The sequence below is a fragment of the Hyperoodon ampullatus genome (genome assembly GCF_949752795.1).
Source record: "Hyperoodon ampullatus genome assembly, chromosome: 3".
Lineage (NCBI taxonomy): Eukaryota > Metazoa > Chordata > Mammalia > Artiodactyla > Ziphiidae > Hyperoodon > Hyperoodon ampullatus.
Genome location: NC_136916.1, coordinates 94,267,856 through 94,286,965, shown reverse-complemented (window position 1 = coordinate 94,286,965; position 19,110 = coordinate 94,267,856). Strand labels below are relative to the sequence as shown.

Genomic DNA, 19,110 nt, shown 5'->3' with positions numbered 1-19,110 from the left:
CCGGGGGTCAGAGATAGGTCTGGAGATGGAGAAGGGCAGTCAGGGTCAGCTTCAGTGTCTCACTCACGTTCTGTCTCAGGCCAGAATGCACTGCAGAAAACCTCCGGAGGGAGCGGGCTGAGCGACTTCAGAACTTCCGCAGGACGCGAAGCCTCAGCCCCCAGAAACAGCTGAGCTTCCCATTCAACCGGGGTCTCCCCACATGGGCCTTTGACTTGCCCAGCAGGCGCCGAGAATACCTGCAGCAGCTGAGGAAGGATGTTGTGGAGACCACCAGGTGTGGTGGACCCAGAACCCTGTGGGGAGCAGGCTCTGTGTGGGGCGAGTGTGGGGAGTAGGGCCTGGATTTGAGCGTCCTGGACACCGGAGGCTGCAGCTTCCTTTGCCAGGAGCGATTCCAGGAGTGGGTCCTACGTGACTGTGGACAGTCGGAGGCGGCTGTGGAGACTGAGGCAAAGGGAAAGAGAAGGGTGCGGGAGGGAGCAGCGGACGGGGTGGGGGTGGATAGAGGAGCCGTTCCATGCTATGTAAGACTGCAGGCCTGAGCCTCAGGGTGTTTGTAAGACCACACCCGAAGGCCCTGTGGGCAAAGAGAGGATGGGCCCTTCAGGAAGGTAGTGTTGAGCGGGCCTGGGCCATTGCCCACTCACCATGTTAGAAGGCATCTCTCCAACCCTCTGGTCTTCCCCAGGAGCCCAGGGTCAGCGTCAAGGTCTCCTCACCCACCCTCTGACATAGAGCTGATGCTACGAGAATACCAGCGGGCCCGTGAGGAGGCCAAGGCGGAGATTGCCCGGGCCCAGGCTCGACTGCGGGAGCAGACTGAACAGGAAAAGCTGAGAATCCGCCAGCAGATCGTCTGCCAGCTGCTGCGGGTGGGGAGTGGGGCAAGCCTCTGATTTCAGGGTAGGCTTGGAGCCTGGGGCAGACCAGGGCTGCCTCTGAGTCTTGGGACGTAGAATTTGGAGGAGGGCGTCGGGCCCCTGGTGCCAGCTCAGAGCTGCTTCACTCTATTTTCATGCCATCCTCGTCAGACCAGCTCCTGTCCCCGGGCCAGAGTTTGGGAGGAGGCGGCTTGGGTATTATAGTTGGGGGTGGGGATGGGGGAGGCATGGGGGTATGAGGCTGAGGCAGGAGGCAGTGGGAGGTGACGGGAACTGGGGAGGTGAGAAGGGGCAAAAGTGAGGGTGGGAAGTGAGGGTGCACCTGGAGCTGGTTGACAGTAATCTGTCCTTCCCAGGAAGAAGAAAAGCTACACACCCTGGCCACCTCCAGCTCTTGGTGCACCAGCTCCAACGGAAGCCTCTCTTCTGGTGTCACCTCCGGCTACAATAGCAGCCCGGCCTTGCCAGGCCAACTCCAGTCCCCAGACAGTGTGGTGAGTAGGCAAATGCAAGCACCAATCGGGCCGGGAGTGCCGTGCCAAGAGTTTGGGAGGAAGTTCTGCCTCCTGGAGGCCACTGCTGACATGAGCCCTTCTCCTGTATGATGGCCTTTGTCTTCCCTGTGGTTTTTGTTTCTCCTCCCTGTTTACTCATTCATTCATTCATTCATTCAACAAGTGTTTATTTTGTAGGCACTATTTCAGGCACTGAGCAAAATTGTTCTTGTCCTTAAACAGATTATTAGAGGGATAAATATTAAACAGCTTATTTTATGATTATTTAATTATTGTTGCAGTAGGTTCTGTGAAGAAGGGGTGCTAAGCCGGATGAAACAGGGACCTGACCTAGTCTGGAGGGTCAGCAAAGATGCTCTGAAGAGAATGTGTTTAAACTGAGACTGGAAGGCCGAGAGGTAGTTAACTCAGTAAAAGTTGGTGTCTGGAGATATGTGGGGGGCAGGAGAATAGCCTTCCAGGCAGAGGGCCCAGCAAGTGAGGGAGGAGGAGTTGGGGGAACTAAAAGAAGGTTAGTGTGGCTGGAATGTAAAGAGTGAGATGGAAGAATCACATGAGAAGGGACTAGAAAAGGCAAGGTGGTGTAGACGCTATTGAAAATTCTGGCTGCTTTCTAATCCATCTGATCATGTTACTTCTCAAAGCTGCTGACAAGCTTTTTAGCGGGGAGGAGAATGACGAGCTTGCCAGAGAAGTGGCAAGAGCAGCCCTGGGTAGACCCGCTCATGACCTTGGCAAAGCCAAGTGAGAGATGACTGTTGCTTGGTTCAGGGCACCACCTGAGTGGAGGAGCAGATGTGGATGCGCTGGCTAGAACATCCACAGGACGCAGGGGCAGATTGGAAGTTGGAGGCTGGAAGCAGGAGGAGTCAGAACCACATGCACTTTGGGCTCGAAGGGCTGGTGATGTCCATGTGTCGAAGAGCCCTGAAGGGGGCAGGTTTTGAGGGGAAGATCATGAGTCTAGTTTGGTATTTACCAGGTTGAAAGTGCTTGTGAGAAATGCAGGGGAGCAGCTGGAAATCAGGCAGTTGGAATCCAGGTCTGGAGCTCAGAGGTAAGATCTGGCTGGAGATATAAAATCTGAAATTCCTTTTATAAGCAAAACTTCACATAGTAAAAAAAAAAAAAAAAATAGTATTCAAACAGTAGCAAAAGACATAGAATGTCAAGTGCATTTTTCAGTCTTTTTGCCTCCCCAGAACCAGTTTGGTGTATATTTCCAGAGATAGTCTGCACATCTATAAGAAAATGTATATCTTTTGAGAATATGTATATCTTTTTTTGTAAAACTCATGAATGGGAGCATACTGTACCCATTTTGTCTTTTTCCTTAAAAATATTTTCTAGATATCATTTCATATCAGTAAATGCTCTTTTTAACAGTTGAATAGTGTTTCTTTTTTCTCTTTTATTGCATGTTTTTAAATGTGATGTTTTGTAGAGATAATATATTCATGTAGTAGGAAAGGCAAAAAATATACACATATAGAGAGGTATGCAGGGAAATAGCCATTCCTGTCCCTCATCTACCTAGTCCTTCCCCCTCATCCACCCAAGAGACCAGTGGTGGCCCTCCTAGAGTGTTATAAATACAGAATTAAAGTACATTATGCCAGTGTTCTGTCCTTACATTTTTTCACTCAGTATATCTTAGAGCCCTTTCTACATGAGAATGCAGAGAACTTTTTCTTTTCTGTCGCTGCACAGTGTTCCGCTATAGAGAAGCACTGTATTTATTTAACCAGTCCTCCACCTTGGGTTGTTTTCAGTCTTTTGCTGTTGTAAACAGTGCTTTGTGCATGTAACATTTCATACATATGCACATATATCTGTGGGGTAAATTCCCAGGAGTGGACTTATACAAAGATATGGGCATTTGAAACCAATAGGTATTGGCAGGCTTCCCCTCACAGATGTCCTACTTTATACTCTCGCCCCCCCCACCACCACCAGCAGGGGGAGAGAGTGCGTCTCCCCCCACACCCTCACCAACGTGTTACCAAATGTTGGGACTTTTGCTGGGTGGTCTGTTCATATCCTTTGCTCATTTATCTCCTTTTTTTTCCCTTACCAGTTTCAAGGAGTTCTTTATATATTAGCAAGATAGCCCTTTGCCTGATAGGAATTAGAAATTTTTTCCCCTAGTTCTTCATTCTCTTTTGGCTTTGCTTCTTCTGTTTGGAGCCATTCAGAAAGTTTTATTTATCAGTTTTCCTTTTATAGTGTCTATGTTCTGAATCATAATTAGAAATACATTCTCCATTCCAGTTATAAATAATTTTTCCTGTAGTTTCTTCTAAAACTTGTATGGTTTTATTTTTCATATATAAGTCTTCGCTCCATCTGGAATGCATATATAGTGTGAGGTGTGGATCCAACTTTATTCTTCCCGATGGTTATCTAGTTATCCCTATCGTGCTTATTAGATAGTTCATCTAGACAGTTCCTCTTTGTCTCACCAGTTTAAGGTGTCAGCTTTTCTTGTACCAAGGCTTATAATATATTCTCCTACTCATTACTCTTCTTTTTTTTTAGATTATCATTATTTTTTACTGAAATACAGTTGATTTACAATAGTGCGTTAATTTCTGCTGTGTAGCAAAGTGATTCAGTTATACATATATGTACATTCCTTTTTTTATATGCTTTTTCATTATGGTTTATCATAGAATATTGAATACAGTTCCCTGTGCTATACAGTAGGACCTTGTTGTTCCCATTATTCTTCTTTTTCTGACCCTGTAGTGTATTCTTTTTTTTATTTAATTTTTATTTTATATTGGGGTATAGTTGATTTACAGTGTTGTTAGTTTCAGATGTATAGCAAAGTGGTTCAGTTATACATATCATTCTTTTTCAGATTCTTTTCCCATATAGGTTATTACAGAATATTGAGTAGAGTTCCCTGTGCTATACAACAGGTCCTTGTTGATTATCTATTTTATATATAGTAGTGTGTGTATGTTAATCCCAACCTCCTACTTTATCCTTCCCCCCTGCCCCACCTTTCCCCTTTGGTAAACATAAGTTTGTTTTCAAAGGGAGTCTCTTTCTGTTTTGTAAATAAGTTCATTTGTGGGGCTTCCCTGGTGGCGCAGTGGTTGAGAGTCTGCCTGCCAATGCAGGGGACACGGGTTCGTGCCCCAGTCCGGGAAGGTCCCACATGCCGCGGAGCGGCTGGGCCCGTGAGCCATGGCCGCTGAGCCTGCACGTCCGGAGCCTGTGCTCCGCAACGGGAGAGGCCACAGCAGTGAGAGGCCCGCGTACCACCAAAAAAAAAAAAAAAAAAATTAAAAAAATAAGTTCATTTGTATCATCTTTTTGGATTGCACATATAAGTGATATCATATGATATTTGTCTTTCTCTGTCTGACTTACTTCACTTAGTATGATAATCTCTAGGTCCATCCGTATTGCTGAAAATGGCATTAATTCATTCTTTTTTATGGCTGAGTAACATTCCATTGTATATATGTACCACATCTTCTTGATCCATTCATCAATGGATCCATTCATCAATCTCGGACATTTAGGTTGCTTCCATGTCTTGGCTGTTGTAAATAGTGCTGCAATGAACATTGGGGTATGTGTATATTTTCAAATTACGGTTTTCTTCAGATATATGCCCGGGAGTGGGATTGCTGGATCATATGGTAGTTCTATTTTTAGTTTTTTAAGGAACCTCCATACTCTTCTCCATAGTGGTTGTACCAATTTACATTCCCACCAACAATGTAGGAGGGTTCCTTTTTCTCCACGCCTTCTCCAGCATTTGTTATTTGTAGACTTTGGATAATGGCCATTCTGACTGGTGGGAGGTGATACCTCCTTGTAGTTTTTTTTTTTTTTTTTTTTTTTTTTTTTTTTTTTTTTTTTTTTTTTGGTTATACGCGGGCCTCTCACTGTTGTGGCCTCTCCCATTGCGGAGCACAGGCTCCAGACGCGCAAGCTCAGTGGCCATGGCTCACGGGCCTAGCAGCTCCGCGGCATGTGGGATCCTCCCAGACCAGGGCACGAACCCGCGTCCCCTGCATCGGCAGGCGGACTCTCGACCACTGCGCCACCAGGGAAGCCCCTCCTTGTAGTTTTGATTTGCATTTCTCTAATATCTATATTGAGCATCTTTTCATGGGCTTTATGGCCATCTGTATGTCTTCTTTGGAGAAATGTCTATTTAGATCTTCTGCCCATTTTTTGATTGGGTTGTTTGTTTTTTTGATATTGAGCTGCATGAGCTGTTTGTATATTTTGAAGATTAATCCCTTCTCAGTCTCTTTGCTTGCAAATATTTTCTCCCATTTTGTCAGTTGTCTTTTTGTTTCTTATGGTTTCCTTTGCTGTGCAAAAGCTTTTAAGTTTAATTAGCTACCATTTGTTTATTTTTGTTTTTATTTTCATTACTCTGGGAGGTGGGTGCAAAAAGATACTGCTGCAATTTATGTCAAAGAGTGTTCTGCCTGTGTTTTCCTCTAAGAGTTTTATAGTATCCAGTCTTAAATTTAGGTCTTTAATCCACTTTGATTTATTTTTGTGTATGGTGTTAGAGAATGTTCTAATTTCATTTTTTTACCTGTAGCTCTCCAGTTTTCCCAGCACCACTTATTGAAGAGACTGTCTTTTCTCCACTGTATATTCTTGCCTCCTTTGTCGCAGATTAATTGACCATAGGTGCATGGGTTTATTTCTGGGCTTTCTCTCCTGTTGCATTGATCTATATTTCTGTTTTTGTGCCAGTACCGTACTGTTTTGATTACTGTAGCTTTGTAGTATAGTTTGAAGTCAGGGAGCCCGATTCCTCCAATTCAGTTTTTCTTTCTCAGGATTGCTTTGGCTATTTGGGGTCTTTTGTGTTTCCATACAAATTTAAAAATTTCTTGTTCTAGTTCTGTGAAAAATGCCATTGGTAATTTGATAGGGATTGCATTGAATCTGTAGATTGCCTTGGGTAGTAGAGTCATTTTGACAGTATTGATTTTTCCAAGAACATGGTATATCTTTCCATCTGTTTGTGTCATCTTCGATTTCTTTCATCAGCATCTTATAGTTTTCGGAGTACAGGTCTTTTGCCTCCTAAGGTAGGTATATTCCTAGGTATTTTATTCTTTTTGTTGCAGTGGTAAATGGGAATGTTTCCTTAATTTCTCTTTCTGATCTTTCATTGTTAGTGTATAGAAATGCAGCAGATTTCCATGTATTAATTTTGTATCCTGCAATGTTACCAAATTCATTGATGAGTTCTCGTAGTTTTTTGGTAGCATCTTTTGGATTTTTATGTATAGTATCATGTCATCTGCAAACAGTGACAATTTTACTTCTTTTCCAATTTGGATTCCTTTTATTTCTTTTTCTTCTCTGATTGCCATGGCTAGAACTTCCAAAACTATGTTGAGTAAGAGTGGCGAGAGTGGACAACCTCGTCTTGTTCCTGATCTTAGAGGAAGTGCTTTCAGCTTTTCACCATTGATTATGATGTTAGCTGTGGGTTTGTCATATATGGCCTTTATTATGTTGAGGTAGGTTCCCTCTGTGCCCACTTTCTGGAGAGTTTTATCATAAATGGGGTTGAATTTTTTCAAAAGCTTTTTCTGCATCTATTGAGATGATAATATGGTTTTTATTCTTTAATTTGTTAATGTGGTGTATCACACTAATTGATTTGTAGATATTGAAAAATCCTTGCATCCCTGGGATAAATCCCACTTGATCATGGTGTATGATCCTTTTACAGTTCTCTTGTTGGATTCAGTTTGCTAGTATTTGTTTAGGATTTTTGTGTCTATGTTCATCAGTGATATTGGCCTGTAATTTTCTTTTTTTGTGTTGTCTTTGGTTTCGGTATCAGGGTGATGGTGGCCTCATAGAATGAGTTTGGGAATATTCCTTCCTCTGCAATTGTTTAGAATAGTTTCAGAAGGATAGATGTTAATTCTTCTCTAAATGTTTGATAGAATTCGCCTGTGAAGCCATCTGGTCCTGGACTTCTGTTTGTTGGGAGTTTTTTAATCCCAGTTTCAATTTCAGTAATTGTGATTGGTCTGCTCATATTTTCTGTTTCTTCCTGGTTCAGTCTTGGAAGATTGTACCTTTCTAAGAATTTGTCCGTTTCTTCTAGGTTGTCCCTTTTACTGGCATATAGTTCCTTGTAGTAGTCTCTTATGATCCTTTGTATTTCTCTGGAGTTAGTTGTACCTTCTTTTTTTAAAAGTCAATTAATTTATTTTTGGCTGCATCGGGTCTTTGTTGCTGTGCTGCACGTGGGCTTTCTCTAGTCACGGGAAGCGGGGGCTACTCTTTGTTGTGGTGTGCGGGCTTCTCATTGCGGTGGCTACTCTCGTTGCAGAGCACAGGCTCTAGGTGCGTGGGCTCAGTAGTTGTGGCTCAGGCTCTAGAGTGCAGGCTCAGTACTCGTGGTACACGGGCTTAGTTGCTGCGCGGCATGTGGGATCTTCCCAGACCAGGGCTCAAACCCGTGTCCCCTGCATTGGCAGGTGGATCCTTAACCACTGCACCACCAGGGAAATCCCTGTAACTTCTTTTTCATTTCTAATTTTATTGATTTGAGCCTTTTCCCTTTTTTTCTTGATGAGTCCGGCTAAACGTTTATCATTTTTGTTTATCTTTTCAAAGAACCAGCTTTTAGTTACATTGATCTTTTCTTTTTCTTTTTTTTTTTTTTTTTTGCAGTACGTGGGCCTCTCACTGTTGTGGCCTCTCCCGTTGCGGAGCACAGGCTCTGGACGCGCAGGCCCAGCGGCCATGGCTCACGGGCCCAGCCGCTCCGCGGCATGTGGGATCCTCCCAGACCGGGGCACGAACCCGTGTCCCCTGCATCGGCAGGCGGACTCTCAACCACTGCGCCACCAGGGAAGCCCTTTTCTTTCTTTTTTTTTTTTTGTGGTACGCGGGCCTCTCACTGTTGTGGCCTCTCCCATTGCGGAGCACAGGCTCCGGATGCGCAGGCTTAGCGGCCATGGCTCACAGGCCCAGCCGCTCCGTGGCATGTGGGATCTTCCCAGACTGGGGCACGAACCCGTGTCCCCTGCATCGGCAGGTGGACTCTCAACCACTGCGCCACCAGGGAAGCGCCATTGATCTTTCCTATTGTTTTCTTCATCTCTGTTTCATTTATTTCTGCTCTCATCTTTATGATTTCTTTCCTTCTACTAACTTTGGGTTTGTTTGTTCTTCTTTCTCTCATTGCTTTAGGTGTAAGTTTAGGTTGTTTATTTGAGATTTTTCTTGTTTCCTGAGGTCAGATTGTATGGCTGTAAACATCTCTCTTCCTTGGCATTCCTTGGCTTGTAACTGTATCACTCCAGTCTTTGCCTTTGGCATCACGTGGCTTCTCCCTGTGTGTCTCTGTGTCCCTGTGTCTTCGTGTGGCCTTCTTATAAGGACACCAGTCGTTGGATATATGGCCCACACTAATCCAGTGGGACCTCATCGTAACTTGATTGCATCTGCAAAGACCCTATTTCCAAATAAAGTTACATTTATAGACAGCAGGAGTTAGGACTTCAACATATCATTTTTGGAGAACAATAATTCACCCCACAACAAGGGTTCATCCACTTGTAGCATGTATCAGAATTTCATTCCTTTTTATGGCTAATAATATCACATTGTGTGACTATCACATTTATTTGTCTGTTCATCAGTTGTTGGACATTAAGGTTGTTTCCACTTTTTGCCTATTATGAATAATGCTGCTGTGAACATTAATATACAAGTGTTTGTGTGGACGTGTTTTCACTTCTCTTGGGTTTTACCTAGAAGTTGGACTGAGATCATAGGGTAACTCCGTTTCACCACTTGAAGAACTGCCAGACTGTTTTTCAAAGTGGCTGCACTATTCTGCAGTCCCATCAACAGTGTATAAACAATGTATTTCTCCACATCCTAGCCAACGCTTGTTATTATTCATCTTTTAAATTATATTCATCCCAGTGGGATGTCAGGTGGTACCTCATCGTTTGCATCATCCTGATGGTTAATGGTGTTGAACTTTTCATTTGCTTATTATAAATTTATAAATTTTTTTTAGAGCAGTATCTTTTCACATCTTTTGTCCATTTTCTAATTAGGTTGTCTTTTTATTATTAAGGCAAAGAGTTTATATATTCTAGTATAAGTCCCTTATCAGTTATATGATTTATAAAAAGTTTCTTTATTCTGTGTGTTGTCTTTTCACTTTCTTGATGGTGTCATTTGAAGCATAAAGTTTATAAATTTTATAAATTTATAAATTTTGATCATGTCTACTTTATTTTTTTCTTTGTTGCTTGTGCTTTTGGTTTCATATCTGAGACACTCTTGCTCAATCTACGGTCACAAAGATTATGCCTATATTTTCTTTTAGTTGTATAGTTTTAGTTCCTACATTTGGGTCTTTGATCTGTTTTGAATCAATTTTTGTATATAGTGAGAATTAGGGATCACATTTCTTTCTTTTGCATGTGGATATGCAGTTGTCCCAGCACCATTTGTTCAGACAGATAGTCTTTTCTCCCATTGAATTGTCTCAGCACCCTAGTCAAAGATTAACTGACCATAGATGTGTGGATTTATTTCTGGACTCTTAATTCCATTCCATTGAATTATATATCTATCCTTAGGACAATACCACACTGTCTTGATAACTGTTTAGGTTTGTGGTAGATTTTGAAATCAGGAAGTATATGTCTTCCAACTTTGTTCTTTTTCAAGATTGTTTTGGCTCTTCTGGGTCCCTTGACTGTACATATGAATTTTAGGGATAATCTTTTCAATTTCTGAAAAGAAGTCAGCTGGGATTTTGATTGGGATTGCATTGAACCTGTAGATCAATTTGGGGAGGGTTGCTATCTGAACAATATTAAGTCTTTCAATTCATGAACATGGGATATCTTTTTATTTATTCAGGTCTTCTTTATTTTTAACAATGTTTTATAGTTTTCAGAGTATAACTTTTTCAGGTTTTTTTTGTTGTTAAATTTATTCCTACCTATTTTATTCTTTCTGATGCTATTATAAATGGGCTTGTTTCCTTAATTTCCTTTTTGGTTTGCTCATTGCTACTATACAGAAATACAGTTGATTTTTGTATATTGATGTTGTCTCCTGTACTCATTTATTAGTTCTAATACTTTTTTATTAGACTCCTTAGGTGATATGGCCTTGTATATAGAATATCCAATCTTTTGTTGTTGTTTTCTTGCCTAACTGCCCTGGCTAGAATCTTGAGTACCATGTTAAATAGAAGTGGTGAGAGTAGACATTCTTGTCTTGTTACTGATTTTAGGAGAAACCATCCAGTTTTTACTATTAAGTATGTTAGCTGTGGGGTTTTCATACGTAATCTTTATCAAGTTGAGGAAATTTCCTTCTAGTCCTAGCTTATTGAGTGTTTTTATCATGAAAAGGTGTTGGATTTACTTTTTCCTGCATCTATTGAGCTGATCATGTGGGTGTTTTCCTTGGTTCTATTAATATATTACATTGATTTTTCTATGTTGAACTAACTTTGTGTTCCTGAGATAAATCCCACTTGGTCATGGTATATATCCTCTTTATATGTTGCTAGACTCAGTTTACTAGTTATTTTGCTGAGGATTTATTTGTTTAAATGCACAGGGATATTGGTCAGTAGTTTACTTGATGTCTTTGGTTTTATCAGGGTAATCTTAGCCTCATAGAATGAGTTGAGAAGTGTTCCCTCCTCTATTTTTGGAAGAACTGTGAAGAACTGGTGTTAATTCTCCTCTAAATGCTTGGTAGATTTCACTAATGAAGCTATCCCATCTTGAAATTTTCTTTGTGGGAATTTTTAAATTTTTTTGATTACTAAATTTACTTATTAAATGTCTATTCAGATTTTCCATTTCTTCTTGAGTCAGTTTCAGTAGTTTGTGTCTTTTTAGGAACTTGTCCATTTCATCTGAGTTACCTAATTTTTGGCATGTAGTTGTTCATAATATTCATTTTTATTCTTTTTCATAGATGTTTACATCTGAAGTTAAAACTTTCCCTCTGAGCACTGCTTTAGTTGTATTCCACAAGTTGTGATATATACATAGATATAGATATATATCTGTATATAATCTTTGCTTTATAGTAATTTTGAAATTTCAGTTTGTATTTCTTCTTTACCCAGTTGTTAAGAGTTTTGCAAAACTTTTTGGTAGAAAGGCCCTCGTGTTTTCTGATTTTTTTTTTAAGGGAACTTTATTTTTATTTATTCATTTTCGGCTGCATTGGGTCTTCATTGCTGTGTGGGCTTTCTTGAGTTGCAGCGAGTGGGGATGTATCTTCACCCACCTTTCTTTAGTTGCAGCGAGTGGGGGTGTGTCTTCATTACGGTGTGCAGGCTTCTCATTATGGTGGCTTCTCATTGCGGAGCATGGGCTCTAGGCACACAGGCTTCAGTAGCTGTGGCACGAGGGCTCAGTAGTTGTGGCTCGCAGGCTCTAGAGCACAGGATCAGTAGTTGTGGTGCACGGGCTTAGCTGTTCCACAGCATGTGGGATCTTCCCAGACCAGGGCTCAGACCCGTGTCCCCTGCATTGGCAGGTGCATTCTTAACCACAGTGCCATCAGGGAAGCCCTGTTATTAATTTTTAAGTTTGCCATGTGTTGAGAGAATGTATGATTTCAGAGACAGTAAAATTTCTAATTTTTATATTTGAGGGTTTTGGTCATGAATATTCCATTGGCTTCTAAAAATCTTGTTTATCTTCATTTGTGGTCTGTGTTTTCCTTGATTTGGGGGTGTATACGTGTCTTCTTTCTGGTAATTTGGAAGCCTTTTTTTCCCTTTCTTTTCATCATCACTTATATATATTTAAATAGTCTTTATTTCTTGATTTAGCAGTTTTCTTTTCACCCTGGCTGTAAAACATGAGGAAATCAGTGTATTTCCACCTTCTCTCATTTTTTCTCATTACCTTTTGTTACAGTATTTCTATACTGTTTACAGTGTTTGTATTCAGAGTTCTAGTTCTCGTGCTACTGCTCATTTGCAGTTCTTTGGTATACATTCTTTTTTCTACCCTAGTAATTCTTCTTGTAATTTCTTCAGGAAAGACTCAAGGGCAGTATATTCTCTAGGTTCTCTGAGTTCATATTTGAAAATGTTTATTGCCACTTAAATGAAAGAATATCTGTAGATTAAATACCTAGAAGCAGGATTGCTAGGTGTCAAAGGATATATGTATTTTTAATTTAAAATATGTGATGAATATTTTCAAAATATACTTATTTACACTCTCAAATAACAATTTATAAGTGCCTACTTACCAAATTTCTGCTTAACAGTGTTTATTAAGGGTTTTTTCCTTCAATCTTTGTGCATCTCATAGGCATAAAATAGTACTTCATTTTAGTTTTAATTTGCAATTCTCTTGTGTCTGAGATGGAGTGCCTTTTCAGATATTTAAGAGCCCTTTGGCTTTTTGTTCTGCCTGCCAGTGTACTGGGTCCATTTCTGTTAGGTTGTTCTCCTTTTGTTTTTGGTGGCCTTTCTTTATATTAAGACAGTTATCCTTTTGCCATTTGAGAGGCCAGTGTTTTTTTTCCTAGTTGTTTGTTTTTATGATATGTTAATCTAGTTTTTATCAGTCTTTTCTTTCATGGCCTCTGGAGTTTGTGCCCTGTTTAGGAAGGCATTTCTGCACTATGAGATCATTAAATTTTTAAAAAAATTTTCTCATAGTAATACTAAATTCTCCCCCACCCTGTATATTTTTGAGCCACAAAGCATAAGTAATTTGTTTTGGCAAGATGTATGAAATGGCTCTGATGTAACCTTTTCTTCAGATGGTGACCCTGTCGTCTCAGCAATATTTGATTAATCCACATATATTTACTTTTGGAAGTCATCAGTATAGCACTGGGAACAGATGGGATCATACAGGAGTATACTATAGTGCGAGAAGAGGGCCTAGGCCCGAGTCTTGAAAGAATCCCAATAAATCAACTCATGTTTGGGGAAGATGAGCCAACAAAGGAAACTGGGAAGGAACACCCAGAGAGATAGAAAGCCAAGATCCCAGGGATTCAGGAAGCAAGTGAAAGGGAGATGCTCAGCAAGATGAGGACTGGGACCTGTTCACCACATCCAGGCACATGGATCTAGCAAAGGCTAGACTTGAGTGCATTCAGAAGGGTATAAGAGGCGGGAGATGGCAAACGGTGACAATCATTTCAAGTTTATCTGTAAAGGACAAAGGAGCAAAGATGCCTGTAGAGGAAAGTTTTTAAAGGTGGGAGAAATTTTTGCATGCTTAAATGCTGATATGAAGAATAGTGAAGAGGTAGAGGTGGAGGCAATAAGTGAAGAGAGAGATGATCAGTAGTGAAAGGTTCTTAAGAAGGTGGCACAAAATCTCAATCTGCCTGAAGTAGGAGAGACACCACTTGGATGTTGCAGCAGGAAGAAAGGACGTAAGGATGGAGACAGAATACCTTTGTTCACCTTTTTTTAAAAGTAGCACTAGGTTAGGAACTGATGATAGAGGTAGGATAGTGGACGCCTGTTAGATCCAGCAGAGGTCAAGGGTCATGTCATTGAGGAGCTGCTTGTAGTAAAGGTGTGGTGGCTGTATTGCAAATCCAGAGGATCATCCCCATTTGTTTCCAAATTAGGACCTTTGGCTTAGCCGCTGTACCTGGGGCTGGGGCCAAGGGTCAAGCTTTTCTCACAGCCCGTCACTTTTCTTCCCCATTCCACCTCCCACCTCCCAGTTGGGCTTTGTTTGCTGCCCACATTAAACAGAGCTCCAGCCATGGCCTCATTCCTGTTGCTGCAGTGGCGCAGAGGGCCCCCCCCACTCACTGACCCCTGGTACCCCATCGTCTCAGGTCCCAGTTCATTCTGATCCCTGTTGGAACTCTCCTACAAGCAACCTTGAGCGTGTGGCTTGAAGGGCAAGGAAACTCTCCAGGGGGCTGGTTTCTATTGTGGTTGACTTCTCAAGGGCATCCAGCAGGGAAGACCTTTTCACTTGAGCCTCTATGTCTAAAGCTGTTTGGTGCTGTTCAGAGGCAGAGGAGAGGACTCTGCACCGGCTTGCTGGTGCTCTGCTCTCCCTGCCTCTGCCCTGGTCCTGAGCGTCTTCTCTTCTGCAGCGGGACACAAACTTACCTGATTCCAGAGACTCCTCCATAGGGGAGGTGTGGGGCCGCTCTGCAGTGAGGAATAGTCAGCTGAACCTGGCCAGCTCTGCCTGGAAACCCTCAGCCTGCAGTGAGTGGTGGGGCAGAGCTACCTACCTGGTGTGGGGACTTTGGGGCTGAGGTCTGCTAGATCCTAGGGAGCCACTGTCCCTCAGGAGGCCATTGCTGCCCTGAGGCCCTGATGCTCATATGCCATCTCAAGAATCTCCACCTGTTCATTGTAGGCCGCAGAGCCTCCCTGGGCAGTTGCTGCTGTTCTCCGTCCAGCCTGTCCAGCCTGGGGACCTCCTTCTCCTCCTTCTACAAGGATTTGGCCAAGCACATCGTGGACATCTCTATGGCTGATGTGAGGTTTCCTGTAGCCAACTCTGCTGGGTGGGGAGGAAGAAAGAGGAGGGAAGGAACAGGGCAGATGAGGGCTTCTTCATCAGTTCTCTGTCTTTACAAAAGCGGGGAACTCAGTAAATGCTGGCCTGAGGGACTAATCCAAGAGTCTGCTTTGTACCAACCGTGCCCACTAATTTGGGTGTGGTCACTGTGTCCCCAGGTAATGGCTGCTTGCTCAGATAATCTGAACAACCTCTTCAGCTGCCAGGCAGCAGCTGGCTGGAAGTAAGTTCCCTTGCACAGTGTCTTCTCCCTGTGGCCCTGCTCGCCTTCTCTCCTCCTTTCCCTTCTCCACCCCGGCTTCCTTGAGTCCCTCACCGTGAGCTCTTCCTCTGTGACTCTAGAACCCAGCTTTCATCCCCTCCTCCTCTTCCCCACCCTTGGTGTCTCCCCCAGCCATCAGGGCGAGGAGCAGGACGTGCATCTGTACTACAAGGTGTTTTCTTCTACTCGGCATGGCTTCCTGGGGGCTGGCGTAGTGTCCCAGCCACTGTCTCATGTGTGGGCAGCTGTGAGTGACCCCACCTTGTGGCCCCTATACCACAAGCCCATCCAGACAGCGAGGCTGCATCAGCGGGTGACCAACAACATCAACCTGGGTGAGCCCAGGGGACAGAGGCAGTACTCTCAGAAGGCCGGGTACTCAGCTAGGTCCAGCGGGGTGTCAGGCTGTGGATAATAGGGTGTCACAGGGCAGAACTCGGTCTGACTTTCTGCATCCCTGCCCCTCCAGTGTATTTGGTGTGCAATACCACCCTGTGTGCACTGAAGCAGCCACGGGATTTCTGTTGTGTCTGCGTGGAAGCCAAAGAGGTGCCTGCCTTGCTGGTGGTAAAGATGTTGTGGGAGGAACTTGGACTGGCGTGTTGTGAGAAGCAGTCTTTGTGGGCATCAGGTCCTCTGGGGGAAGGAGGGCAAGTTGGGCCAGGGTGCCTTCCCCGGTACTGACTGCACTGGAGCCCGTCCCTGTTTGTCCCTGTCCCTCCCATATCACGTAGGCTGAACTCACATTGCTCTGTTTCCAGGGGCAATTGTCTATCATGGCAGCTCAGTCTGTGTATGATGCGTCCATGCCGAGACCCAGCAGGGAGATGGTCCGAGGGGAGATCTTGCCCAGTGCCTGGATCCTGCAGCCCCTCACTGTGGAAGGGAAGGAGATCACCAGAGTCATCTACTTGGTCCAGGTGATCCACCTTGTGCAGCTGGCCTCACAGCATGCCTTGATTTGACCCCAGCCCCATGGGAGCTTTCTGTATAGCTGTTCAACATTCTTCAGTACCCAGGACCTGTGGCCTGAGAGCTGGAGACTCAAGGGTTTCTTGGGTCACGAATCAGTGGGGAATCAGAGAGGAAGGAATGAGGCAGAGTTGATCAACCTTCTTCTGAAGCTGTTCTTACCAGAGCCTGGCGGCCTACATCCTCTGGCTGTTCCCAGGGTCCTCAGGAGATAGATGAGTCATTGTGAGGCGGAGCAGCACCCTCAGTTCCCTGACTTGACCTTTTGTCATTGGGAAGTGAAGCTTTTGCCTAGATCTGAACAGCAGAGCACAGGGCTGTCGACAGTTCTGTTCAGAGCCTCTCCAATCACAGCAGCCTGGGGTGGCTGCTTATGGCTGAAGTGTGCCCCTGTGTACTCTCTTGGGTCTGTCTGCACCTTTAACTCTTCCCTCTCTGGTTTATTTCAGGTAGAACTTGGTGCTCCAGGATTCCCCCCTCAGCTCCTAAGCTCCTTCATCAAACAGCAGCCGCTGGTTATAGCCAGACTGGCTTCCTTCCTTGGTAGTTAGCATCTCACGGTCAAGATGGCGCTCCAGGACGCCCCAGAGATGCTGGGGCGGCTCTTGTTACTCTCCGTATCCTGATGTTAAGAAGAGCCGAGGCTACCTGCTGTGCCCGACTGGGCAGACAGCACTCAGCCCTGAGTTGCCAGCGAAACCTAGTCAGTACTTGGTCACAGCTGGCACCTCTGCAGAGCGAGGGGGCCTGAGCTCCTGGCTGTCCAGAGTGAATGAAGCTCAATTCACCTTTTTGGATTTCTCACCTTTTTTTCCCGTCTCTGGGACCCTGTGGCATACAGGCCACTCAAGGATCAGGACTGGACACAGCCAGCAGAGCTGGGAGCCTGCAGTGCTCTGACATGGGGCTTACTTAGTTTGGTGCAGCCCTGGGGCTGGTAGGGAAGCAGGAGCCATTGGCCAAGACTCTGCTCAGAATGTGCTCCAGCAGTCAGCTCCACTGTGGGAAGAAAATGGTTTAAAAAAACAGCTGCACAAACCAGAACACTGATTTAGAATTGTTTCTCCTCCTTGAATTTTTACAAAATGCTTTATTATTAATTTTTGCTTTGCCCTCCCTCTTCCTTTCCCTCACAGAAGAAGACAATTATTTGGGTCTTGGCCCCAGTGAGGAGTATAGAGTAATGCTCTGTCATGGAGCCACCACTCCAGAGCTCAGAAGAATGGGAAGACCACTGTAGAAACTGGCTGGATAGGTTTGGGGTTGGTGGGGGGGCCTAGCTCTTTGAGGAGGACTTGGGGTGGTGCGTGGGCATCTCTCATTTCAGAGATGAAAAACTGTCTTTTGAAGACGGGAGGGAAGATAATGGACCTCCTAGAAGGAGGTAAGTGATTTGTTAGGAGGAAGTGCAATTCCATTCCTTACCTCACTCAGAGACTTGGTCCCAGCCTTCAGTCGTCTCTTGAGCATTCCACGCACTGCTGTAGCCCCTTCTATTCTAGGGTGGGATAGAGAATGGGTTCAGTTTTCTTGTAACTTAGCCTGGCTGAACTCGAGCTTTGAATATTCTGTATGATTACCTGAAGTGTAGGGGTCGGAGAGATTCTCAGCTTCAGTTCTGGTGCCGAGTCTTTGGTGGAAGAGGAGGGTGACCATATGGGGATTGAGAAGATGCGGTAAAAGGTAAATTTCTGTATAGTGCAGCAGAAGTTTATTTTTCTAAAAGTATCTGCAGGATTTTGTTTTTCTCTTACCTCAGATTAAGTTATTTATATATTATTGAAGGGTTTTTTTTATTGCTTTTAAACTTATTTTTCTGGTTAATTTTTTGGGTTACAATTGATATATTTAACACCCTATTTATGTACTCCCATCTCTCTTCATATGAATCTCTAAGACCACTGATTGAAAAGTGCAGAACACTTGCAAATTAAAAGTCCAATGTGTACTTTTATTCAGTGAAGACTACCCTGGGATAGCCTAAGTGTGTCATCTGGGCTCAGAATTCAGCCTGGTGATTATGATGGCAGTAACTACTCATGGCCCAGTTTCAAGCTATATAGTTTACACATATGTATTGAGTGTTTCCCATGAGCTCAGCACTGCTTTGCACATAAAGAGCAACCAGGTAAGTTGCCCAGCTACAGCCAGCTGTAGCCCAGACATGAACATGAGGGAGGATTCCAGAACAGATTCCACTGCCACACTCAATGGTGACCACAGACCCCTGGAAGGAAGCTCTTTAACAGGTATGCACCTCTAGGGCTTCTGAGGTAGAGCCAGCAATGGGAATCTGAACGGTGGTTAGCCTGGAGGTGACTGTATCCCCTAAACTAGAGAAGCCACAAGCCAGGCATGTGAGTCAGCAAACCTAAAGAACATTAACTGAGGCTGATCTTACAGTAAAATGCAGAGGTGTTAAGGATAATCCAGGGACCTGGCTCCAAATGATCCAGGAGAAGTCAGGTTTTGGTTAAGACAGGTGGTTCTCAGACTTTATTGTGCTTCTGAATCACCTGAAGGACTTGTTACACCCCAGGCTGGCCCCCACCCTAGAGTTTCTGATTTAGAAGAGTGGAGAGGGGCCCACATATTTGTATTTCTAGGAAGTTGCAGGTGATGATGAGGCTGCTGGTCTGGGGACCACACTTTGAAAACCACTGATACTGGTAGAGAGCAGGTATATGGAAAACAACCGAAATACTAATGAGTTCCCTAGTTCATTAGCTGCTTGTCTCTAATTCCTTTCTTATCTTACTGCCTGCCTAAAGTAAACCCTTAAGGTTCACACTGGCCAGCGTTTCCTGAATTGGGCCTGTGCGGTTTAACTAAGTGGGCTTTAAACTCAGCTTCCTGGGGCTTCAGGCTTCCTCCATGCTTGCCTGCCTGTCCCACCTCACATGGAGCTGGGTGTCTGAAGTAGCTGGGTGTCT

The 19,110-nt window shown here is 43.9% G+C and overlaps 1 protein-coding gene across 1 annotated transcript in view; it reads left to right on the top strand.

Annotated features, from left to right (window-relative positions):
* Nucleotides 1–16,728, top strand: part of STARD9 (StAR related lipid transfer domain containing 9) — a gene marked incomplete at both ends in the record, with an annotated part of 128,769 nt that extends 112,041 nt beyond the window's left edge. Inside the window, 10 exons of the mRNA XM_079700800.1 lie at nucleotides 80–277; nucleotides 692–875; nucleotides 1,241–1,378; nucleotides 14,507–14,624; nucleotides 14,779–14,900; nucleotides 15,102–15,166; nucleotides 15,338–15,540; nucleotides 15,675–15,772; nucleotides 15,967–16,125; nucleotides 16,627–16,728. Coding sequence (XP_079556926.1) covers nucleotides 80–277; nucleotides 692–875; nucleotides 1,241–1,378; nucleotides 14,507–14,624; nucleotides 14,779–14,900; nucleotides 15,102–15,166; nucleotides 15,338–15,540; nucleotides 15,675–15,772; nucleotides 15,967–16,125; nucleotides 16,627–16,728 — 1,387 coding nt within the window. The remainder of the gene's footprint in view (nucleotides 1–79; nucleotides 278–691; nucleotides 876–1,240; nucleotides 1,379–14,506; nucleotides 14,625–14,778; nucleotides 14,901–15,101; nucleotides 15,167–15,337; nucleotides 15,541–15,674; nucleotides 15,773–15,966; nucleotides 16,126–16,626) is intronic.
* Nucleotides 16,729–19,110: the final 2,382 nt, after the last annotated feature.